Source organism: Toxotes jaculatrix, chromosome 2, assembly GCF_017976425.1.
Source record: "Toxotes jaculatrix isolate fToxJac2 chromosome 2, fToxJac2.pri, whole genome shotgun sequence".
NCBI lineage: Eukaryota > Metazoa > Chordata > Actinopteri > Toxotidae > Toxotes > Toxotes jaculatrix.
The window spans coordinates 3,892,412-3,917,346 of NC_054395.1; the positions used below are offsets into that span (position 1 = coordinate 3,892,412).

General features: G+C 43.5%; 1 protein-coding gene across 1 annotated transcript; it reads left to right on the top strand.

The window, feature by feature from the left end:
• The first annotated feature begins 1,977 nt into the window (after window positions 1–1,977).
• On the top strand, window positions 1,978–23,937 carry asxl1 (ASXL transcriptional regulator 1). The gene is made up of 11 exons (XM_041062164.1): window positions 1,978–2,312; window positions 5,742–5,825; window positions 7,753–7,872; window positions 8,255–8,450; window positions 10,777–10,946; window positions 11,255–11,339; window positions 12,129–12,295; window positions 15,865–15,961; window positions 16,405–16,510; window positions 19,773–20,748; window positions 20,842–23,937. Exons 1-11 carry the CDS (start codon window positions 2,256–2,258, stop codon window positions 23,467–23,469), a joined length of 4,686 nt encoding a protein of 1,561 aa, XP_040918098.1. The 5' UTR covers window positions 1,978–2,255; the 3' UTR covers window positions 23,470–23,937.
• Window positions 23,938–24,935: the final 998 nt, after the last annotated feature.

Below are 24,935 nucleotides of genomic sequence, written 5' to 3' on the forward strand. Positions count from 1 at the left end.
GAGAATACATAGCTAGCTTCTCCTTGTAGCTTGCTGAAGACCCCTCGTTGGTGGTGTGTGACACTGTGCTGTAAAATGTTACAAACTTCTCGCAGGAGATTGGACCAGCTGAAACTGAGTCACATAGTCCAAGAACAACCGTCTGGGGCGTGGAGTTGGAATGATATGGGCACCATTCTCTCTAGATTCAAGATTCAAGATTCAAGATTCAAGAGTCTTTATTGTCATTATGCGAGCATAACAAAATTTTTCAGAGAATCTCGGCTTAAAGACACACATGTGAATAATAACATAAATACTTAAAAAAGAACACTTATGAAAATATAAACACAAAGTAAGTAAAGTAAGTAAAGTAATAAAGTGCAGCTTAGTGCGGTGATAAAGTGCAGCTTAGTGCAGACAATCAGTGTACCATCAAAATTATTTTGCTGTTATTTTTAAGATAAAATATAAATAAAAAATATAAAATAGTTGCATAATATTGCTTTAAAAGAGAAAACTGTGGAGTTGTGGGAAGTGGATATGCAACAAGCTGTAGAAGAGATACAATTCATCTTCAGAATAGACTTAATCCTTCAGGAAAATCTTCTTTTGTCTTTAGAGTGGAAAAAAGTTTGGTTGATACCCTACATCCTTGCAACTCCAGTAATTTTCTGATGATGTGTGCATTATGCTTTAAAGAAAAATAAACAATTAGTCATTTCATCCTTTTATGGGAATGTAACACTGTAAAAATGTTCTTTGAATGATTTAAGTCACTTTGTTTATGATCAAATTATTGGTAGTGTAGTTGTCTTCTAAATTTGTGACACTTAATGCTACTATTAAAAAAAATACAAAAAAAGTTGAATTAGTGATAAACTTCACATAATTTGCCAGCTTTTTAATTCATAAACAAAAAGCCCCAAATCCTTAAAGCTAATTTACCTATTAAGCTATTTGTCTTTAACTGACCTTAGGTGTTTAGATTTCCAATCCAGTCTATGTAATCTATTGAAAACTTTTTTTTCTAATTATTTTTTTTATTATATTTGGCATGAGAGTGAAATAGTGTTTCTCTATAATATGCAGTTGTTGTGTTCTGTTGTTCCATGTTCAGTTAAAAAATAATGCTGGGTATTTGTACAAGTGGATTTGAAGAAGCATTCATCCAGGAGTACCTGAAGGACTGTGGGTGATGTTATTTGTGGCATTGATAGTCCTACAGACATTTCAGGCAACGTAAAGCTGCTGTTTGATACTTCCTGCTGAATTCAAAGGATTGTGGTGATATTCCTGAGGTGGCGTAAACAAGGCTGAATAAAATTCAAAATTGAGGCAGAACTCAAACATAATACCTACAGTATGTGTCTGGCAGAATGACTCAGGTGTTTGGTCAGTGGAACACGTTTTGGAATTGGGTGAAGCTAGTATTGGCTGAGTACATATCAAGGTAAATAAATAAATACAATCCTGGAAAAAAAAAAACCATTCTTGCAGACTTCTTGAATTTGAAAGTTTGAGTTTACACAAGAGCAGATTTCTATTTCATGTTCATTCTATTTGTTCTGCAAGCAAAGTACTACAATTTGAATTTACATGCCATGTTTTCCTGTTCTTAGATCCATCTAACTGTACCGTATAAGTCAGCTATCACAGTGTACAATCAGCTCTGTACACATAAAGTTTTTCTCTGTAGCATTGTGGGTAAATTCTAGGAGTGAAAGTAAGAATAATTATTATTTATTTATAAATTAATGACAAGTTATTTTGTTGATGAATCCATTAATCATTTGTTTAAAAAGTCAGGAAAAAATAGTGTGTGTGTGTGTGTGTGTGTGTGTGTGTGTGTGTATATATTTAAAAAATATTTATTTATTTATTTTTAAATGATGCGCTGTTTGCATGCGGTGGGCTGGACGTTGTTTTGTTGCATTCCTGCGGAGCGTTTGACCTTTGACCTGGTTGTTGCATTCCAGAGAGGCTTGTCCTGCAGCAGCACCACGGCCAGCACTGCGCTCACACTGCTTCTGTGCCACAGAGAGACGATGTGTGTCGAGCTCGTTTAGACAAAACAGTGGATACAGTAGTGACAATTATCACAGACGAGCAGGTACCGCAGCATCGCCCCGAGCTAAAAGGAACATCTTGTCTTGGGTCTACATAGTTAACCTAGAACGTAGTTAGCCATTTTTGCTAAACAGCTAAACCGCCATCGTATTGAGGTTGCTTTGTAGACACACAGCAGGCTAGCCGCAGACACCAGCGCAGAGGAAATGAAGGACAAACAAAAGAGAAAGAAGGAGCGGACCTGGGCTGAGGCGGCTCGCATGGTAAACAGTCTATTTTGCGCATTTAACTAGCTGCATGTAAGTTATGGATGAATTAACGTGAACTGATGGATCCAGATGTGTTGTTGTGTTTGAACATTCTCCTCACGACCACAGCCTGTGTTCTTCTGTAACGTTAGTAACAGCTAGCCACTAACATAGCAGTGCTAACCTAGCCAGCAGGCACGCTATGTTTAAATGTTACTGGGAGGGTACATTTTTACATTTGCTGGATGTATTTTAGGCTGCTAACATAAGAAGCTACGCAACACAACATGCTAGCGGTGGTTAGCACGCTAACATCTACCTCTACTGTTTTGAGCTCTTTGTTTGCTAGGCAGCAAACTAGCTAGTCCTACGCTAATTATCATCTGAGCAACCCGAGTAACCCAATAAACACAAAAGCGCTACGACAAGTTTATGCGCTTTATGCAAACAAACATGTCAGTAAAACGTGACGTTGTTAAACTCGTAGCGTTACACATAACGCCTAACTTGTAATTGTAACTAGCTAATGTTGTAGACCATAATGCACGCTAGCGTTAGCAAAGCTCCAAGCTAACGTTAACTACTAACTCAGCTGTCTGGAGAATCCTCTTTGGCTCTGAATGGTGCAAGAAGGTGAACGAAATCTAGCTAACTTCCGTTAAACCACCCTGTCTCTGTCGGAAAATCGACCAGTTTTAATTGCTAAGAAAGAAGTGTTGTCACATCAAACTGTTGGTAGGTAAACGTTATACCTTAGCCAAAATAAGAGTTGGAAATCATCTCTCCTTTAATTACTTAAACTGCCACTTGATTGAGGAGTTCACTACATGTCATATAAGTTCACGACTGTGCAGTTTACCACAGTGTTTAGTGTTTATCCTCAGTGTGAGGGCAGTGGGACTTACTAGATACTTGGGTTTAGGCCCATGCTTGCTACTCATATAGCTAATATATGATATAAACAATTGCAGAGAAAATTCTGAATTACCAGATTTTGATCCAAAATATACTGTGGCTTCATAATGTATTTGGGCCCATGTTTGCACACTTTTACACAGATTAATTTTTAAATGGATAAATTGCCATGTTAATCAATAATCAGTGGTGAAAAATAACTGAAATCTCTCATTTGCAAAAGTACTAAGACCCTTCACTGTGGCACTCCAGATTGTGGTCAGGTGCTTCCTCTTTGCATTAATTATCCTTGAGATGTTCCTAGAATTTGACTGGAGTCCACCAGTGGCAAATTGGGTGGATATACCTGTGTCTGCAAGGCCTCACAATTCACATTGCATGTTCGGACAAAAAACCAAGCCATGAAGTCCAAGGAATTCTGTGGCATAGATTAGGCCAAGGATATGAAACTATTCCTAAAGCATTGAGTGTTCCCAGGAGCACAGTGGTCAATAACTGTGAAATGGAAGAAGTCTGGAACTACCAGGACTCTTCCTAGAGTTGGCCATCCAAGCAGAGTGACCAAGCAAGAAGGGCCTTGGTCAGGGAGGTGATCACAGGGTCCAGCAGTCTAGCAGAGTTTCAGAAACCCTTTGCAGAAGTGGAAGCAGCTGCCAGAAGGACGACCGTCTTTAGGGCCCTATGATTTCCATGATCACTGAATCGCGGAATTGGCCGACTAGAGCGGAGTCTATTTTTTAATGCGGAATATTGCAGAATTTGACATAATTTGTCAAGTTGTGTCGGGCTCTGTGATGTTCCGCGTTAAAGAGTGGATTCCGTTTTGGTAGGCAGATTCCGCGATTCTGTGCTCGCGGAAATCATAGGGCCCTACGTCTTGGCAGAACTCCATCAGTCAGGCCTTTATGGTAGAACGACTAGGACTCTGAGAGCGTAGGGAAAAAGATTCTCTGGTGTAATCATACAAAAATGTAACTGTTTGGGTAGCACATCAAACATTGCTCATTACCTGGCTTATACCATCTCTGTGGTGAAGCATGCTGGTAGCAGCACCGTGCCTTCGGGGTACTTCTCAGCATCAGTGACAAGGACACCTGTCCGAATTGGGAGGAGGAGGAATGCAGACAAATACAGAGAGGTCTTTGAAGAAAACCTGCTCCAGAGTGGATGTGACTGTAATTGCAAGTCTCTTACTGTCCTTAAGTGGTCCAGTCAAAGCCCAGACTTAAACACCATAGAACATTTGTCGAGAAACCTCAAGATTGTGGATGCTGCCCATCTAATCTGACACAGAGGATCTGACAGGAAGAATGGAATAAACTGCACAAATCCAGGTGTGCAAAGCTTTTAGAAACTTTCCCAAGAAGAATTGAAGTTGTAAGTGGTGTCAGAGGAGCTTCTACAAAGTACTGAATTTACTGTCTCAATAGTTTTGTAAATGAGAGATTTTAGCCACTTATTTTTCATAAATTTTCAAAAAAATTCTAAAAACATTTTCTTTCTGTCATTGTGAATTATTGCGTATAGATTGTTGGGCACAAATCGCAGATTTATCCATTTAGAATTAAACCTCCACCACAAAGTGGGATGTCTTGTGAAGCTTTTCAGTCCTCTAAGTCATCATTATCCAAGAAGGATTGAATTGAGGTCAACTGGACTTGTTTGGACCTGGACATCAAAGTCCAGTTGCCCCAGATTCAACACTTCTTGGACAATAAAGTGAGCAAAAAGTGAAAACATTACAAACACCCTACTTCAACCCCAGTGCAAATAACAACCTTAGTAACAACTGCTCAAGTCAATGAATACCTCTCTGTCAGTGTAACTAATTATCTTCATAGAGGTAGAATATATGGCTGAGCTGTTGGATTGTATTTTATTTTACTGGTGTACCTAATAAAGACAGTGGTATTAGATATTTCATGTCTGACAAAGAACAGTGAAAATCCTGACATTCGCTCAGCAGCTCATATCAAAGATTGGGACAGAAATGGACAAAAGGTTGCTGTTTGTTTGTTTTTTAATATTGAACTGCTCAATATTCTGATTCATGAAGAAATTCTTGACTTTGTTTAAAAAGGTTTCTTTGTTTGAAAAATGGCAGCTTAGCATTAATGGAAACTGAAACAAATGAGTGGTAAATAAAGGATAGCACATGTTTTCATATAATAGACTCTTAATTTACATTAACTAGGTATAATTATGTGTTTGTGTTGTTTTCTGATTCTAATTTAATTTCTGGTTTGCTAGTTTAAAATGTACTTATAACTGCTGTGAGTGTTGAGATTGTCAGACCACTGCTGCTCTCTCTTTCTTTCTCTCTCACTCAAAAAGAAAAAAATATATTGTCATTTTAAAGATAGTCCATTATGTCCAACCATCAGGAGAAATCTAGATGCCTCAGCCTTTGAGGTACCCACTCTTGAGTCTCGATTGATCCTGATACTGTATTTAGTATTTTTAGTGGGGTTTTTTTTACCTACAGTGTTTGTTGGTTTGTGAATTGAAAACAATATGAATGTTTTCCAGGTTCTGGAGAACTTCTCTGATGCACCCATGACTCCCAAACAAATCCTCCATGTCATCCAGACCAAGGGGCTGAAGGAAATGCGGTCAGAGACGCTCACTCACACACGCACACTCTTACATATGTACACACAGTTTTTCGTAGAAGTGCCTGACCCGAATGCCTCAGAGGCAAATCACCAGTAAACTATAAGTAACAGCTTAGCCATGTAGGAGAAGGTTCTTTTTTTGTATTATGGCTGATCCCATAATTGATTCTCTTGTGCTTGTCTAGTATTTTTAGTAGTCAGTGAACTTATCACACAGTAAACAGATGATCTGAACATGTCAGTCAACATGGTTATAACTCAGGTGTTTTTTTTTTTTAATTTCCTTCTGCATGCACTTCTTGGCCTGCTGCTGACCAAACAGGAGGTAGGTTGGACGACCATAACCCTTTATTGCATTCATTAATTATTTCTCTTCTGTAACCAAACGGCTCTCCTTTCATTCATATTCTATAAAGCCAATGTTTACTGTTGGTGCATTTGAAAACATGACAGAGACCCTTTCACCCAAAGCACACACTCAGTGATTTTGTCTTAGATCCCAGGTGCACTGCACTGATGTTTTGAAATAATGATTGAGGTGTGAATTTTATGGAATTCGTGACAATAATTCACGATATCAAAAGATTTGGGGGAAAACGAGTGAAAAAAAACAGTGAGTGTATCTTTGAATTGATTAGATTGATTTTGTCAGCTGGCAAGAAGATGGCAGGAAGCATTAGCATCCCCTGTCAAGGCAAAGTAATGCCTGTTTATAAGTCAATCAATGATACAAGGCTTGGGTGCTTATCATGGTGTTAAGGTTCACCACCATATTCAGAAATCTCCAAGGTTTGATTTTCAGCATGTCAAAAACATGCGGCCCTTTTTCTCTTCATCTGGCACAGAGACACTTTTTCAAACATCCTGTATTGTAGTGCACAGCAGGCGCTACCAGAGGTCAGTCGTGATACAGGCTGAGAAAGACAGTGAGAGCAGGTGGAGTCCTAAAAAAGAAAAAGGCCCCTACCCCTGTTTGGGAATATTTAGGGCCCAGATCTGAGGATGATCCGGGTGAGCCAGCCAACATGAATGAAGCTGTGGGCAGTATCTGAACAAATATTCAGCACAACAGGAACACAGTCACCTTGCAACACCCCCAAGTAAAGCTTATTCCGCTTGTTTTCAATATTCAATATTCTTGTAAAGATGGATAAACAAAAGTGGAACAGGAACTGAGCCAACAGAAGAATTATTTGGAGGTAGAAATGATCGACAGTCTGGTCATTTTGTACTGTTAACGGCACTAAACTTTATTCATAGTGCTACAACACAATATTGATTAAAAGCATTTAATCCTCTACTGTTAATAGTTGTATGGGTGGAAAATGCGTCAAAATAAAACTGAAAAAGTGGAAAACATCTGCTGTCAGGAAATACATACACTAAAATTGCTAGTAAAATGTTACTCTGCTGTATAGTAAACCTGCACCAAGTACATTAAATGATATAATACATTAATAAAGAGTAGCCTGATAACAGAGAACCTACTAAAAAACACTACACTACACACTTGTAACACTACATGGAGTATCAGATGTTTTATTCTGTGACTGGACTGTCACATTAATGCTTAGTCTCAGCTGTTTGATGTCAGGTGTAATTGCAGCACGTCGTTGCTAATAAGACATATCGTTAATCTAGTAAACCATTTATTGATAAAATAACCAGATGTGAACATCTGATTTGTCAGGGATTTAACAATTACAATTCACTGGTTAGTCAAAAACAAAGTACTGAATCAGGGATGGATACTAAAGGATTAATTGTGTAGCAAAACATCTTCCAGTTGACATTTATGTATACATTGTCATATCACCCCACCTTAGCTTCCATTAGTTGAACCACCTGAATTTGGCTTGATGTCTTTAGCCTGACCCTCTGAGTCCAATCGCATGAGGTGTAACTGTGTGTGTTTGTGTTGGCACAGTGGTACAGCACCTTTGGCCTGCCTGGTCACCATGCTGCACTCCCAGGTGAGGGGAGACCGAGTCAAGAACAGCATCTTCTTCAAACTGCCTGGACGTATGAGTCTGTTTACCCTGAAGGTATATGATCCTCTTGACCCTCTACACTTGACTGCCTGTGAAAGTCATTTATGTGAGTTTATGTTACCATCATAACTGGTGTCAGAAGAAGAAAACTGCACCAAAAAGTTGCATTTGAATTGTTTAATGTTAACATTGTTTACATTATCATATTAGGAAGTGATATCAGAAAGGGCGTCAAAGGTATTTATGCAAGGCTGTAGGGTAAAACATGTTCATTCCTATATTATTGTACTTCTGTGTGGCAGTGGATTTGATCCATGACCACAAGATCAAGCGACAAGGAAAAAAACAACTTTATGATGTGTAGCACACATGCAGAGAACAGTTTTTCTCCAGACAAAGACGGACCTGCTAACTCTGTACTGTTCACACGCTGTAGAAGAACGCCCTTCAGTGGACAAAGACAACTTCAGAGTCGGAGACGCCCACTGAGCCAGCTGGCAGCACATCCCACCCAGCTTCCAGCAGCAGCGCCGCAGCGGGCTCGGCTGTGGTTCCAGTCGGCCCCACTGAAGCCACCGAGCAGGAGAGCTGCGACTCCACCGAGACCGCTGCTGCCAGTGGAGACAATGATGGTAACACCCACACCATGTACTAGTAACCTCTCATTACATCCACCAGGTTTCTAGCCATCAATGTAATCAGACAGCAACATTTGTCCTTAGCACTGGTGTAAACCACAGTAACCAAAGCAACTCAGTGCAGGGCAGCCTACATGTGACCATAGACCCCATGCAGTTCGCTGCAAAGCTGGGTTGCTTGTAAAGACCCATAAGTGACGTTGTATAAAAGTAAATGCGGTTTCCCAGGAAGAAAAGGTTGCTTTAGATAGATTGATCAGATTTTGTTACAGGGAATCCTAACACCAGCACAGTGCTCTCCCTGGCAGCGAATGTGCAAACTTTCATTAGTATGAAGGGTACCTGAGTGGCAGTAATTAGGCAGGGCCAAGTTCTTAAAAGTCCGGGGATAGAACAGGTATCATTCCAGCCACAAGCCCACTATAATTCTTGCAAGTGATGAGACTTGATTTCCTACCGTTTCCAACATCCTGATGGGGCAGCATGGAATATGAACAGAAGCCTTCCTCACTCTCAGTGCTGGTTGCCTTTTAGAACGTGTAGCTCCATACTCCTGGATGTTCGAGCACCACACACTGTCCCTAACAGTGGGAGGTCCAGACACCCAGCAAAGGAAACTTGTTATAGTTACTGTTCCAGATTTCATTCATATTTTAAAGAAGATTTAAGCATTTCGATATTTTGCAGTTTCAAAACATTCTTACTTGCAAAAGGCTTCTAGTTCTGTGAGATTCTTGGGCTGTCTTCCATGAGCTGCTCTTTTGAGGTCTATCCACAGATTTCTGATTATGTTTAGGTGAAGGAACTGTGAGGGCCATGACAAAACCCTCAGCTTACACGTCTTGAGGCATCCTCTTTTCTTCAGTTTAGTTGAATTCACTGAAATGTTTCCCACCATGTGCCGCTGGCTACAATGCAAGGCCCAAAGCTTAAAAGAGGTGTTCTTTTCATGAAATCTGCACCCTTTTTCTCCAGACTTAGTCAGTCTGAAGGACTTGATTCCAAAATGTGTCAGGCTTTGTTTACATGTTCCTTCGCAGACTTCTAACTCCTGATTCCTCCATGAAAGTTGTGTTTGTGCAGGTCTCGCTGCACAGTACATCAAAAGTGTGCAGTGCTCTGCCACTGCAGGGTCTGCTAAACCTTCCTAGTGCTTTTTTGTGGCCCAGCTCGAGTTCTGATTTGCCTTTCTAGCAATCCTATAAGCAGTTCTCCCAGAAAGTCTTCTTGCTTTTCCAGTCCTCAGCTTGACCTCCATCATTCCTGTTACTTCTTATTTACATTATTAAGTGAGGGAATATCTGCCTGAAAATGCTTAGCTATCGTCTTATAGCCTCCTAAGCAGCGGCCTGTCACTATTTAGTATCACCTGGCCTTTCCTTGCAGTGATTACAAACAAGCCATCATTGTGAGAAGCTAATTAAAGTGGTAAACGTTATCTGAGAACTCAGATCATTTGGGGTGGTCACACTTTTGCATGCCACTGTGGATAAGGGCCCAGTAGTGCATTAAATATCTGCTATACTACATGAAACAGTGTCACTGTTTGATTCCCCTAAAAATGGTTTTGAGTTCTGTTACCTTTTTTTTTAATAATTGGCGAGGTGGTCTTTGTTTCAGATGGGGTGGGCCACCTCCATTCCACGACCTTTCTGTTAGTACTCAGAGCTCGTGATCATAGCTGAGGGTTGGAACATAAACTGAGAGCTTGCCCTTGAGCCTCGGCCTGATTTGTTTGCATTCACAGTGGTGCCACTGTTCAGTATGTCTCTAGTATTGTATTGTCTCTGTGGGTAGAAGTGGCACTGAATGTTTTGGCGATTTCAAACTGTATCATCATGTGTCATATGTGCATACAAGTAGCCTGTAGGGATTAAAACAGCAAGTAATATTCCTGTACCACTGTAAACATTCATTCATCTAAAAATGGCCTTTCAAAGCCTTTGAAACACTGAGTTTAATCATTCCCCAGGTTGTTGAGACAACCCCAGCAAAACAGTAGGGTTTCACTGTTAGACTGGTGTTTTGGATCATGTCACTTGTTCTTTCCGTAGTTGCCATGTAAACGCTGAGCTTGGCTGAAGGCATGGTGCAATAATGGTGCCATTAAATACAGATTCAGCTAGAGACCAATGCATGTTGCCCTGTTTTAAAATTACCCGAAACACAAGGGAAGATGTGTTTCAGCAAGAGCATATGTCTTTTCTTTGTAAATGTATATTTTGCTTGCTTGTTAAATGCTGTCAGCAGCATTTAGCAGCTCCCTCACAACATGTGTGAGAGAGCGAACCTCTAAGTGTATTTTTCGCCCGACCTGAAGCCTCAGTGGATGAGAGCTCGTCCAGTGCCTCCTGCTCCACGGAGCTGCAGGCCCCCAGCAGCCAGCCTCAGACTCGCCTCAGCAGGGCTACGGGACAGCAGGGACGCACAGACACACAGCAGACCCAACACACTCAACACGCCCAGACCAGACTGAGCCGCTCAAGACAGGTCAGTCCCCTGCATGGAGCCAAGCTATTTCCTGCTTCCTGTTCACAGTGGAAATTATAACATGTGCTCATTAGTCATTAGGTTATTTTACAGTTGAATGCGTTGTGTAACTCCTGAAGAAATATCTTAAGATGTAATGACCTATGTATCACACTCATGACATATGTTTGGACTCGATCTGTAGACGGACTGTGCTACTTAATATACTCACTATAATATACTGTAATATACTCTGTCTCAACCTGTCCATCTCACCATTTGTGTTGCTACTTGTATCTTATCTAATAAAGGTGTATCTTATCTTACAGTCAGGGAGGCAGAGGAAGAAAGCAGTCATGATGCCCCGTGTTGTCCTCACTCCTCTTAAAGTGAATGGAGAGCACGTCCCCTCAGGTAAGGACCACTCTTTTGTGATGAGGACAGCTGCAGTAACAGCACAGCAGTAATGAAAGTCAGAGTCCAGAATGCTGATCAGCTGGACAAGTCAGACATCATTAACATTAGCCTAATTAATAAAGACGAACGGCAGAATGTGGAAAGATGGAAAGCAAACTATTACAACAAACAAAAGGGGTTTGAGTGAATCCTTTCACCAGTTATCTGAAGACACAACTGTGCCACCACTAAGACTTTGTTTTAGACCCACTTTGAACCTTTAGGATTTGGGGACGAGGTTAGGGTGAGGAGCTTAAAGAAATGGTAGAAAGTTTGTGGGGGCCGGCGGTGTGAATGATTGATGGAGGGAAGGATTGTGATGGGGAGAGTGGAGGGAGTTGGTTGGAGGCATAGACCTTTTGGGTTGATGTAGTATTTGTATTATGTTATTTTTAACTGTATATGGCTGGTTCAGTAAATGTCAACAATTGTACAGACTATACTTTTATTATGCTTAAGTGTAATTTTCTAAATGTTTAAATGTATGAGACGCCTCATATATAAGTTACACAGATGTGTACCCTGCTCATTATTGTGCACATTACATGCAGATACATAGAAACCTCCCGGCAGGACATGTTTGCAAGCACACAAAAAAAAAAAAATCTTACACACATGATAAAAACTTCACTTCCATAATAACATCATAGGAAAAACGCTGTTGAGTGAGATTGTGTGTTTGATCTTCATATATGTTTTAGTATTAAGCTAAGTGGCTGAGTCAAATGTGGTTTCTTGCTGCGGCAGGGCCCATGAAGAGGAGTCGAGGTGGGGTGGATGTAGATTTTGAAACACCAGGCTCCATCCTGGTCAACACCAACATCAGAGCCCTCATCAATGTGCGGACCTTCTCAGCCTTTCCCACACACTCACAGCAACAGTTGCTGCAGCTGCTGCCAGAGGTGGACCGACAGGTATGTTGTTTATCTGTCCTAGCAGTTTACCCCTAGCTTTTATACCTTCGCATTTTTTTAAAGACAGGTTTTATTGTCATTGCTGACTGTTGCCAGCATTACAACAGAGTTGGGTTGGTATTCAACAAGTCTAAATAAAATAAAATAAAATAAAATAAAATATATATACAGTGCTTAACAAATTTATTAGACCACCACCCAATGTAAGGTTTATGCCACAGCTGCCCTAAATGAATGACCAAAATAATTTTTTATCTTTCTGTAATGGTTAATACACCAGTTTGTAGAAGCTCTTTAACCCAAAATTATATTTTTAATGCAAAAATATAATTATTATTTTTATCCATGAATTTTCAGATTTAGTTTTACAAAAAAAACTGAAAAAATAGTAAAGCACAATATTATTTCTTGATTAACATGTCAAATTATAGTGATTTACTTGCATTCCTGAACCATTAGTTTTATGTCATTCTTGATTTTATTGTGTTATTATGTGTGGAAAAAGGACTATTTAGTTGTTTCTGTTTATTTGCCAAATAAATAACAATAACATTTTTAGTTTTAAACAAGTTTTTGAAAGATTTCTAAAAAATATTAAATGTTTTCTTGATTTTTATGACAGGTGGTCTAATATATTTGTTAAGCACTGTATGCATGCACAAAATCAGAATCCTACAGCCCGTTTAGCAGTTTGACAGCTCTGGGAAAGAAGCTGTTTTTCAGTCTTGTGGTGCGGACCTGAATAGTCCTGAGTCTCCTGCCAGAGGTTAGGGGCCTGAAGAGGTGGTGGGCAGGGTGGGTCGGGTCTCAGGTCATGGTCCTAGCCCTGCTGTGACATGGGGTCTCGGAGATGTGGCTCATGGCAGGTAGATCAGACCCGATGATCTTCTGTGCTGCCTTGGTGACCCTCTGCCGTGCTTTCTGCTCCCTCCTGTTGCATCCTGGGTACCACGCCGTGACCCAGTACGTCAGGGTGCTCTCAGAGTGCTCTCCACTGTGCATTGGTTGAAGTTCTTGAGGAGCTTCCGAGGCAGTCCAGCCTTCTTCAGCTTCCTCAGGAAGTAGAGGCATTGTTGTGCTCTGCCGATGACATGGGAAGTGTGTGCAGACGACCATATTGAAGGCCGAGCTGAAGTCCAGGAAGAGTAGCCCGATGTAGATGTCCAGTTTGCCAGGGATGGTGCGTTTAATCTGAGCCACGATTAATCTTTCAAAGCATTTCGCAGTCACTGTTGTGAGTGCGATCGGCCTGTAGTCATTCAGGCTGCTCACAATTTGAGGCATGCTGGGACAACTGCTCTGTTCCAGCTGAGGTTAAAGATGTCTGTGAACACCTCAGCAAGCTGGTCTGCGCATGCCTGTAGAACACGTCCCGGGACGCCATCAGGTCCTGTCTCTTTCCTGACTTTGACACGCAGCTGTACATTCCTTACCTTCTTTGTGTCCATCCCCACCTGCTACTGTTTGCATATCCAATGCTGCTGCCATTTTCAAAGCGGGCAAAGAACAGGTTCCTCAGCAAGCAGGGGGTCACCTTTAGCAGGCAGAGTGCAGCTTGTTTTCTGATTGACTGTAAGCCCTGCCACATGCATCTGGGATCGTTGTTGTTGAAGTTCCCTTCGATCTTGAGCCTGTATTTGTTCTTAGCTGCCTTGATGCCACGCTTCAGGTTGGCTCTCGCGAGGCTGTAAGCTGCACTGTCTTTGGCTATGTACGTGGCATTCCTGATCTTCGTTGTTAAACCAGGGTTTCTGGGTGGGAACACCTGGATTGTCTTTGTGGATGTAACAGTCTCTGTGCAACAACTAATGTAGGACAATACCAAGGCTGTGTAGTGGTCCAGATCTGAGCTGTCCTCGTCAAAGACAGCCTTGGCTGTGCTCTCAAAGCAGCCTTTCAGCTGTGATTTTGCAGTCTCAGGCCAGACTGTGATCTCTCTGCTGGATGATTTAGTCCTGCTAATGAGTGGTCTATAAGATAGCAACATTAGCAGAGAGAGATGGTCAGATTGTCCAAGGTGGGGTCACGCCACAGCCTTGTAGGCATTATCCACATTGGTATACACATGGTCCAGGGTCTTCTCTCCCCTGGTTGGGCATTTGACATTCTGGTAGAAATTGGGAAGAACTAACCCGAGGTTTGCCTCATTGAAATCCCCTGCAACAATAAAGACACCTTTGGGGTGGGAGTCCTGTTGTTTGCTGATAGCTGTGTGCAGTAGCTCCAAGGCTACCTTTGCTTTAGGCTGTGGTGGTATGTACATGCCAGTGATGTGAAAGGAGAATTCCCTCGGTGAGTGGAAGGGTCTGCATTTCACAGTTGTATATTCACAGGTCGGGAGTGCAGAGTCTCTATGTAATTTTAGTGTCCATGCGCCACCGCCCGTTTTCTTACCGGCCTCTTCAGCACGGTGGAGCGTGCTGCCTGCTAGCTCCGCTGCTTCGTCCGGAGTGTTACAATTCAGCCATGTCACGTTGAAAATCAGCACACAGCACTCCCTGATGTTGCTATGGGATAGTATCATCAATCTGAGCTCGTCCAGCGTGTTAGAAACTGACCAGACATTCACGAGGAGGATCGTCGGAAGAGGCAGTTTATACGGAATAGCCTTTAGCTTAGCTTACACACCCAACTTGTTTCCCCCGCTTTTGCTTCCTCTTTCGCCGCCGCCGTCTCAGCGGGATTACACTCCACGCTTATCCCCATGGTCGAACAATCTCCGGTGGTATCCTCTCATGTGCTTTAGTAAGCGGTGTAATAAAATCATTAAGAATAAAAAAGACTAAGAACATTTTGGAGTCAACATCATAGATGCACTGCATCTTTTTCAACTGGTGAATACAATCAGAATAATGGATTTAGTAAATGGTCAATAATTGTGCTGGTAGGCTTGCCATCAGCTCTTATAAATGTAATCTGTCACTGCTCTACCTGGGCATCACCTCTGATGGGTGATGTTAACAGAATGCCATCCTGCAATCTCTGGGCTATGCAAACACAACATGAAAAACCTGTACGTGTTACCAGATATCACAAAGCAGCATGATCATATGGGCAACAGTTATTATTCAAACTGCTGCTTGGCCACGTGCTTGGATGCTTGGCTAGTAGTGCAATCCGAGCCCCTCACTTTGTTTTTGGTCAGCTTTTTATGTAAGTTCCGTGTTACCTCAGGTCTCCTTCAGGCAATGTTGTGATCAACAACAAGAGGATTGTAAATTCTGTATCTGGTATCAGAATGGATGAAGTGAGTTTTGAAAAAAAAAGTGTCTAACAAACAAATGGTGTAAATGAGCAGTAAAAGAAGGGAATAACAGAGCAGCTCTTTAGACTGTTCTTAAGACTGTTGGTGTAACATGTTCAGGCTTTTTGGTGTTAATGGTTTAACATTGCACACGATACAACTTAAAAGGAAGCAGCGACAAAAAATGTGTGAATCATCAAATTCAACACAGCAGCAATGAAAGAAATGAAATGTTTAGTGTCAGTTTAATGCATGTGAAGTGTAGGCCACTCAGTTCTTTACTGATTCCTGCTGTTTGTACTCTGTCCTCTTTCTCCTTTTGCAGATTGGACCTGATGGTATGGCCAGACTCAGCAGTTCAGCTCTCAACAATGAGTTCTTCACCCATGCCTCCCAGAGCTGGAAAGAAAGGCTGGCTGAGGGTAAATGATTGTTCTGTCATGGACAAGCTACCACATTTTTACTAGGAGCTCGAACAGAAAAAAGACCTGATAGGAATGTGAAGGGAATGAACTGCTGACAACAGAAGCCAAAAGTAGGTTACCATAAAGAAGGTGAGGATAAGGTAACAATGTACTCAAGCAGTTTTCCCGTGGTGTGAATGAAAAGAGGCCATAAAGTGTAGAACTACAAAACAAACACTTCTACATGACCTTGGTGAATCAGTCCCATTCCCAGACCCGGTTCAGAATGTGTCCTACCTTACATACTTATGATGTTACAGTACTACAAGTGAACAACAGCTGTCTGTTGTAACAAGTGAAAGGCATCTAAGTTAGTTTTCTGCTCAATATTCTACTTGGTTGATTGAAGTTCGGTTGCAAAGCCGCCCTTTGAAACCCTCACATGTGTTTGACCTGTTCAGGTGAGTTCACCCACGAGATGCAGGTGCGTTTCCGACAGGAAATGGAGAAGGAGAAGAAGGTAGAGGCGTGGAAGGAAAAGTTTTTCGAGGAGTACCACGGACAAAAGTAAGTATCGACCCATTTTCAGTTCAATTCAATTTTTTATTTATATAGCTCCTTCCACAATCAAAATTGTCTCAAAGCGCTTTACAGAGACCCAGAGCCTGACCAAAGAGCAAGCACTTAAGGCGACAGTGGCAAGAAAAAACTCCCTTTTAACAGGAAGAAAGGACATGCAACATATAAAACATGATACAAACAAGGTTGGAAGTGGACAACGTTAGAGGGTAATCCTAACTGTTCGGATTACAGATCAGTTAGTGGATACTGTGTGCTCAGCAGATTACAGTTATGATAGGAAACAGAGCACCGAAGCAAAATGATTGGTAATTATCTACATTACAGTCTGCATAGAATATTAATCCAAGCTATCTATAGCAGAGTGGAACATTAAGCATAGTAATGTGTTAGAAATTGATAATTGTAGACAATAAACAGTAGCAGGTGGGTGGAGCCAGGACCACAGACAGAGAACATGCATCTCTGGAGCCAGAGACACCTGCAGACAGGTACAGAGAAAGAAAGACCAGAGAGAAAAAAGCACAGGACTACGGGGGAGAGAGGACACAGAGTTAATGACATGTAATAAAGGTTAATAAATGTGAGAGTGGGTCTGAGGAGAGAAAGAGAGAAGAGAAGAGGTGTGCAGAGGATCATGGGAAGTCCCCCAGCAGCCTAGGCCTATAGCAGCATAGCTAAGGGATGGTTCAGTTGCCTGAGCCAGTCCTACTATGGGCTTTATCCTTAACTGTAACAGCGTCTATAGAAATAATTGTGTAATTGTGTAACACAACCAATTATAAGCTTTGTCAGACAAAAGGTTTTAAGCCTAATTTTAAAATTCGAGAGGGTGTCTGCTTCCCGAACCCAAACTGGCAGTTGGTTCCACAGGAGAGGAGCCTGATAGCTAAAGGCTCTGCCTCCCATTCTACTTTTAGAGATTTTGGGAATCATAAGCAAACCTGCATTCTGGGAACGAAGCAATCTGTTGGGATAGATATCTTTGAGATATGAAGGAGCCTGACCATTGAGGACTTAATATGTGAGGAGAAGGATTTTAAAATCAATTCTGGATGATCTCTCTTGCTAATTCCAGTCAGTACTCTCGCTGCAGCATTTTGGATCAGCTTGGCTTTTTAAAGCGTTAACAGGACATCCTGATAATAGGGAATTACAGTAGCCCAGCCTAGGAGTAACAAATGCATGGACTGGTTTTTCAGCATTTTTCAGCCTTATCTTAACGATATTGCACAGGTGAAAGAAGGCGGTCCTGGAGACTTGTTTTATATGCGAGTTAAAGGACAAATCCTGATCAAAAATAACTCCAAGGTTCCTCACAGTCGTGCTGGAGGCTAAATTGCCATCCAGAGTAACTATAAGATTAGGTAATCTGTTTCTGAGGTGTTTAGGACCAAACACAATAACTTCGGCTTTGTCTGAATTCAGAAGAAGAAAGTTACAGGTCATCCAGGCCTTTATGTCTTTAAGACATGCCTGAAGTATGGCTAACTGGTCTGTTTCATCTGGTTTCATAAGTAAATATAGCTGGGCATCATCTGCATAGCAATGAAAATTTATTCCATGCTTCCTGATAATATTGCCTAGGGGAAGCATGTATAAGATGAACAATATCGGTCCAAGCACAGAACCCTGTAGAACTCCATGATTAACTCTGGTATAAATGGAGGAATCGTCATTAACATGAACAAACTGGTCTACCCTAACCCTAACTATCTGATGATTTAAACCAACCTAGTGCTGTTACTTTAATCCCAATGACATGTTCCAGTCTTTCCAATAGGATACTATGGTCACTAGTGTCAAATGCAGCACTAAGATCTAGTAGGACAAGTATAGAGACGTATCCATTGTCTGATGCTATGAGAAGGTTGTTGGTAACTTTCACCAGTGCTGTTTCTGTGCTATGATGAACTCTAAATCCTGACTGAAGAACTTCAAGCAAACCGTTCCTATGAAGATGGTCACACAACTGAGTTGCAACAGCCTTTTCAAGAATTTTAGAAGCAAAGGGGAGATTGGATATAGGTCTATAGTTTGATAAAACACCAGGGTCAAGAGAAGGCTTTTTAAGTAGAGGTTTGATAACTGCAACCTTAAAAGCCTGTGGAACATAACCTGTTACCAAAGAGAGATTTATCTGATCTAATATGGAAATGCCAATCAAAGGTAAAACATCTTTGAGAAGTCTGGTTGGGATAGGATCCAAAGACATGTTGATGGTTTAGATTTAGTAACTATTGAAGTCAACTCAGCAAGATCTATGGGAGAGAAACAGTCTAATGACAAATCAGGACTGGCAGATGTTTCTAAAGTTGCTATTCTTGACACACGTACATCATTAACAGTTGTAGGCAGGATGATATGGATACCTTCTTTCCAGTTTTTGTGATATCTGCTTTACATACGTAATGAAGCAGCAGTACTATCAACTAGATAGTCTATATCTGCTGGAGTAAAGTTTAGGTCATTGCCCTCTGTAAAACTGGCACATGGTATTGGAGTGAATAAAGATGGAATAACTTCCTTATATTTCCTTCCTTCCTTATATTGGTAACAGCATTATTAGACAAATATCTACACTAGCTAATTTGAATTGAAATGCTGTGCAGTTCATAATTGTAAATTCAAATGTTATTAAAGAATGATGGGATAAAAGAGGGTTCTGAGGGAATACTGTCAAATATTCAGCTTCAATGCCATATGTCAGTATGAGACCATGGGTGTGATTAAAAGAGTGAGCTGGTTTGTTAACATTTTGAAAGAAGCCAAATGAGTCTAATACTGACTCAATTGGAAAGCAGTCTTAAGGTTGTCATTGTCAGTATCTACATGAATATTAAAGTCGCCCACTATAATTACTTTATCTGTACTAAGCACTAAAACCGATAAAAATTCTGTGAATTCAGACAAAATCTCTGAGTAAGCAGCAGGTGGTGACGATACACCACAGCAAATAGTACTTGTTTTTCTGTCTTTGAGTTTGGATGTGAGAGGCTGAGGATAAGGCTTTCAAATGTGCTATAACTAGGCTTAGGTCTCAGATTAATTAATAAACTTGAGGGGTAGATTGCTGCCACTCCTCCTCCTCTGCCTGTGCCCCATTTCATTCAAGTCTGAATTCGCAACAAACATGTTGGGTTTTAGTCGTATTTGGGTTGGGTTTTTAATGTCAGGCTACTGCTAATATTTATTAGTTGAAACACTGTGTTTCCACAATGTGCTAATCTGTTGTGTTTTGTATTTGTAGGTCTGGCCTAACACGAGAGGAGTCCCTAAAGCTTACCATGAATGAAGCCAGCGAAGTTGGAGCCAGCATGCTTGACAGTGATGTGGCCGTGGTGGCAACTGGCGCCCCAAAGCGACGCAGCGTGGGACGGCGGAGGAGAGATGGCAGGATGAGGCGGCGCACGCGGGCTGACCTGCGCCGCAGGGCCCGCAGGACCCTCTGCAAGGCCTCTACTCCCGCCCTGCAGTCTGCAGAAGCAGCCGAGGCCAGCACTGCAGTGGACATCTCAGCTGTCTCAATTGGCTCTCCCATGTCTGACAATACCGTTGTTCAAGGTGAAGTGGTGTTGCAGGCGGAGTGCGGTGTGGAGCTCCCAGCTGAGAGTGTCTCCATGGAGCCAAAGCCCTCACCCAATCCGGAGCCAGTCACATTGCCAGCCCCCACTCCCACACCCACTCCCACTCCCAGCCCCAGCCCCAGCCCAGCTTCCACCAGTGCAAACGACGAACCCGAAGTTACAGCACACCTGCTCCCAGAAGAGGTTGCACCCGTACTGGCTTCCACCTCCTCCCCTTCTTCCTCCTCCTCTTCGGTTTCATCCGCCTCTTCACCCGCCTCCTCGCCCTCCTCACCCTCTGATAGACAGGGGGCTTTTGCCACAGGCCTGGACTCATCTTCGTCCTCCTCGGCATCCTCCAGTGCTGCAGTTGCCGCCGATCCCCTGGATGACACTGCCTCTGTGGTCACATCCATCACAGGGGGTACAGCCACCAGCAGCCGCGAGAGCAGCCCCTCAGCCAGCCCAGCCAGCACCCCTGTACCCATCGCCCAGCTCAAGGAGCAGAAGAGAAGGCCAGATGAGACTCAGGCCTTCTCCAGCTTCCCCGAAAAGAGGCCACGGCTTGATGACCGTCAGTCCTTTCGTACCACAATTGACAGCGTCCGTTCGGAGAAGCCGCAGCCGACAACAGAAGAGCCCAAGGTGCCGCCTATCCGGGTAAGACTAAAAATAATTAACCTGATCAGAAAAAAGTTGTTGTTGTGGTAAAATCTTTCTCACTGTCCCCGTCCACTTTGTTTCTGTCCCCAGATTCAACTGTCCAGAATCAAACCTCCCTGGGTCAAAGGGCACCCCACCTACCAGATCTGTCCCCGGATCGTGCCCCCCGGCGAGGGCTCGCGGCGGTCGGGGACGGGGGGCGCACGCACCTTGGCAGACATCAAAGCCCGCGCCCAGCAAGCCCGGGCCCAGCGCGAGGCCGCTGCTGCTGTTGCAGCCTCTGGCGACGGGACAGGGCCGGCCGGGGTCAGGCTGCGGTCTGCTGCTGGGCTACCGGATAGCAGCAATGGACGAAGAGCGCGAGAGCATCCAGGACCTATCGAGCCCGGAGGAGGAGGAGGAGGTGGAAGCGGAAGCAGAGGAGATAGTGGGATGGAGGAGCAGGGATCGTCTTCAAGCTCTAATTCGTCTGGAACACAACTACTGCTTCTCAGTGTAGATCCCACACCCCAACCCTCCCCATCCCTGTCCACTACCTCAACTTCCATGTCCTTGGAGCCCCCACAGACCCCAAGCCCTCCTCGAGAGGAGGCAGCTGGGGGGCCAGAGGCTGTAGATGAAATAGAAGCAACATCAGCCAGTGTCCAGAGCCCCTCCAACGGGCTCACAGACAAGGGATCTGACTCGCCCTCTCCAGACCCTGACACGATAGCTGAGTCTTTGGCCACCCAGCCAACCAGGCAAAGCAAGGTGCCTGAGTCTGCTACTGCACCTTCAGAGAGGCCAGACCAGGATTGTGAAAAACCCTCACTGGCCCCAACCTCAATCCCAGATTCCCTTCCCAGGTTTGGGGCTCAGGGTGTGGACGTTATTCAGACGCTGGCCAGTTCCTGTCAGCCCAGAGACAAGGAGCAAGGGAAGGAGGCTGGACTGGGTGGTGTAATCCATCACAGTTCCCACCACACAGAGCTACTTTCTCAATCAGCTACTGAGAGAAAGCAAACAGACGTGTCCTCCCCCCAGCATTTGGACTCCTCCTCTGAGAAAGATGATGAAGCTGGAACACATAGCGACTCTACGGAAACCGCATCAGACTGCGAGAATGAGAGCCAGGAGGATGAGCAGCAGCATCCTGACCAGGACTGGTGTCCCACACCGAGCAACCAGAGAATCAGCCAGCCGGTCATCTGCAGCCTTTCTCCTCAGAGCCAGCAACCAGTCATCCAGGCCCACGTGTCCAGCCGCCAAGGCCAGACTGTCATTCAGCCTTGCTTCCCCAACAGCTTGCCTCATCCTCAGCAGAGCCGTTCTCATTCACAGGACCACCAGTCTGTACCTGCAGCCCACCCACAGGGGCTCAGGGACACCAACGTTGTGGTCAAAATGGAACCTGTGGATGACTGTAGAGCTTCCAGACAGAGTTCTGCTGAGGAAGAGTGTCGTGGAGGTTTAAAGTCTTCTGCCACTCATCCTGCTGCTGCAGCTGCCTCCAAGAGACTGACTGGCTCAGCCAGACCGGTGTCTAGTGTGGAGGCCAACAACCCTTTAGTCACTCAGCTACTGCAGGGAAGCCTACCCCTGGAGAAAGTTCTACCCTCACATTCTGCCAACAGGCTGGAGATCAGCAGATTGCCAGGACCCCAACCCAGACCACCACTGGCAAGGACCCCAGGGCCTCGCCACAGGCCTGAGGCCTCAGCCCAGTCTCCTAGTCCAGAACTGAATGCAGTCTCTCAGAGCCACAAAAAGTCTCCAACAGGCCGCCCAGTTGCGTGCCTGGTGGAGGCCCCAGCCACATCACAGTATCAGTCCCAACAGGCCCCCGGGGCTGTCCCGGTCATCACCTCTCTGCCACCCTCATCATCCTCCTCCAGCTCTTTGTCCTCCAGAAATAAGTCAGACCTTAGCTCTCAGACCGCCATGGAGTCTGCAGTCATCAAAGAGTCTCGCGGTCCCCAGCCCTCACCAGGGGCCACTCCAGACAGGCCTCAGCCAGCCCATCGGACCATGCCCAACGGCCCATCTCCTCCCCATGCAGACACCTGTCCCACTGAGGTGTTGCCCACCATTAAGATCAACTGGCGTCCCCCACAGTCTCAGCTCCCCCACCCTCACCAACAACAGCTGTCTCCTGCACCTACCATAAAGAACGAAGTGGCTGCGCGGCCCTCTTGCCAGGCTCTCGCCAAATCCTCCCCCATTATACCCATGAGTGTTACCAAAAAGGAGCCTGTGAGCTCCATGGACAGCTACCTGAGTGGGGGAGCAATGGAGGGACTCCTCAACATGGAGATGACTTTAGCCCGGATGGCAAAGAAGGAGCACAGCAAAGCCGCCTACTCCTCCGGTTCACCCTCCACCTCCTCTTCTCCCTCGCCCTCCTCCTCCTCCTCCCTCCCTTTCCAGCTGTACGGGAAGCTCCCCAAGCAAGGCAGCAGCGTTGGTGCGGTGAGCTACACGGCCAACGTGTCCGTGATGGACAACGGCGGCTTCTCCCGGAGCGTGGCGGACGGCGTGCTCCAACTGCGGCCCCGTTTGGCCTCCAGCCAGGCCACCCTCAGCATCCAGGCCTTTACCGATGGCACGACGGAGGAGGTGGCGCTCAAGTGCTCGTGCCGCCTCAAAGCCATGATCATGTGCCAAGGCTGCGGTGCCTTCTGCCATGACGATTGCATCGGGCCCTCCAAACTCTGCGTGTCGTGTCTGGTGGTGAGATAGCATGCTGGAAGTCCCTGTTCACTGTAGAACTGCTATCTGTGTACAGTATCAGCAGCAGGACTTGGGGGGTGAGGGGCTCCACAGTGTACAGAAGCCTGATTATGGTAGAGCACACAGAAGGAGCCTGACAGGCAAAACTTGCCTTGTATAATATGACTGGTCTGTAATTTTTTGTTGTTGCAGATTTGCAGATTTTTTTTTAGTTGTACTGATATATTATTATTATTATTATTGTTGTTATTATTATTATTAGTATTATTATTATTATTGTTATTATTGTGAATTTGGGGCATGATTGATTGTAAATTGTGCCTTTTTTTGTTTTCTCCTCAAAAAACATTTACCTCATCTTATCTTGCTCCACCTGTCATCATTTGGTGGCCATAATTGTTTCGGTCCCTCGTTTCCTCAGCAAACGGGGACTTATTGTTGTCTCTTTGCGCAAAGAAGTATTTTTTTAACCATTAAAATGAGTAAATGAATCTGTTTGGTTTGTGTTTTGACTCACTTTATGGTTTCCCTTAAACTCCAGTCTGTACCGACAGCACAGTACAAAAGCAAAATAAAAGGGAGCACTGAGCGATGAAAGGGTTTTCAGATCTTTGACACCTTTCTTGTAGGTAATACTGATACTACCCTGCGCTGAGCTGTATGAGTCAAGTTATGTATGAGTCCAGTCCACATGCACTGTGGGTTAACCTTTATTTCAAGAGCAACTTAAAGACTAATCCATACACAGCCATCATTAACACGTAGACAATACAAAATAAATATTCACCATCACTTTGTTCTTCATCACCAAATAAATACCAAATATGTGCAGCTCAATATTCACAGTGTATTGCAATGTACTGAAAATAGTTTGTCGAAATAAAAAGGGAAAAAAAAATCATATAAACATAAGCACCAACAAAAATATTTAGAAAATTATTAAAAACTTTCCGTTACAAAATATTTGCACTTAAAAAGATCCCTGTATTTGGAATAAATAATAAGATATATAAAACAATTCATAGTTGATATCTTAAAATATTTCCTCTTTGTTCAACAATGCAGAGGAAATGATTACCTTCTCTTGGTTACCGTTTAAAATCTTCTCAGGTAGCATTTTGAAATAAATTAAACAAAACTTAATAAATAGATAATAAATGTATAATAAATAAGCCAACATAAAAAAATAATACAGCAGACATGAGTAAATAAGTTATTAAACCAACATTTGCAAAAAGGACTTAAATAGTTACACAGCTATTGTAAGAATGAATCTAAAAACTAGTCCTGGAGGTGCAACATCACTATGCTCATATAGAATACTATCAACATTACTGTGTGGAGATGGGATATGTTCACTAACTAAGAGACTCTGCTCAGCTCAGGCCGTACACTGCTCTCTGTCTGCCTGTCCCCCCAGACGCCCTTGCTTACAGTAACAGTTTGATTCAAGTGTGTCACCACACACACACACA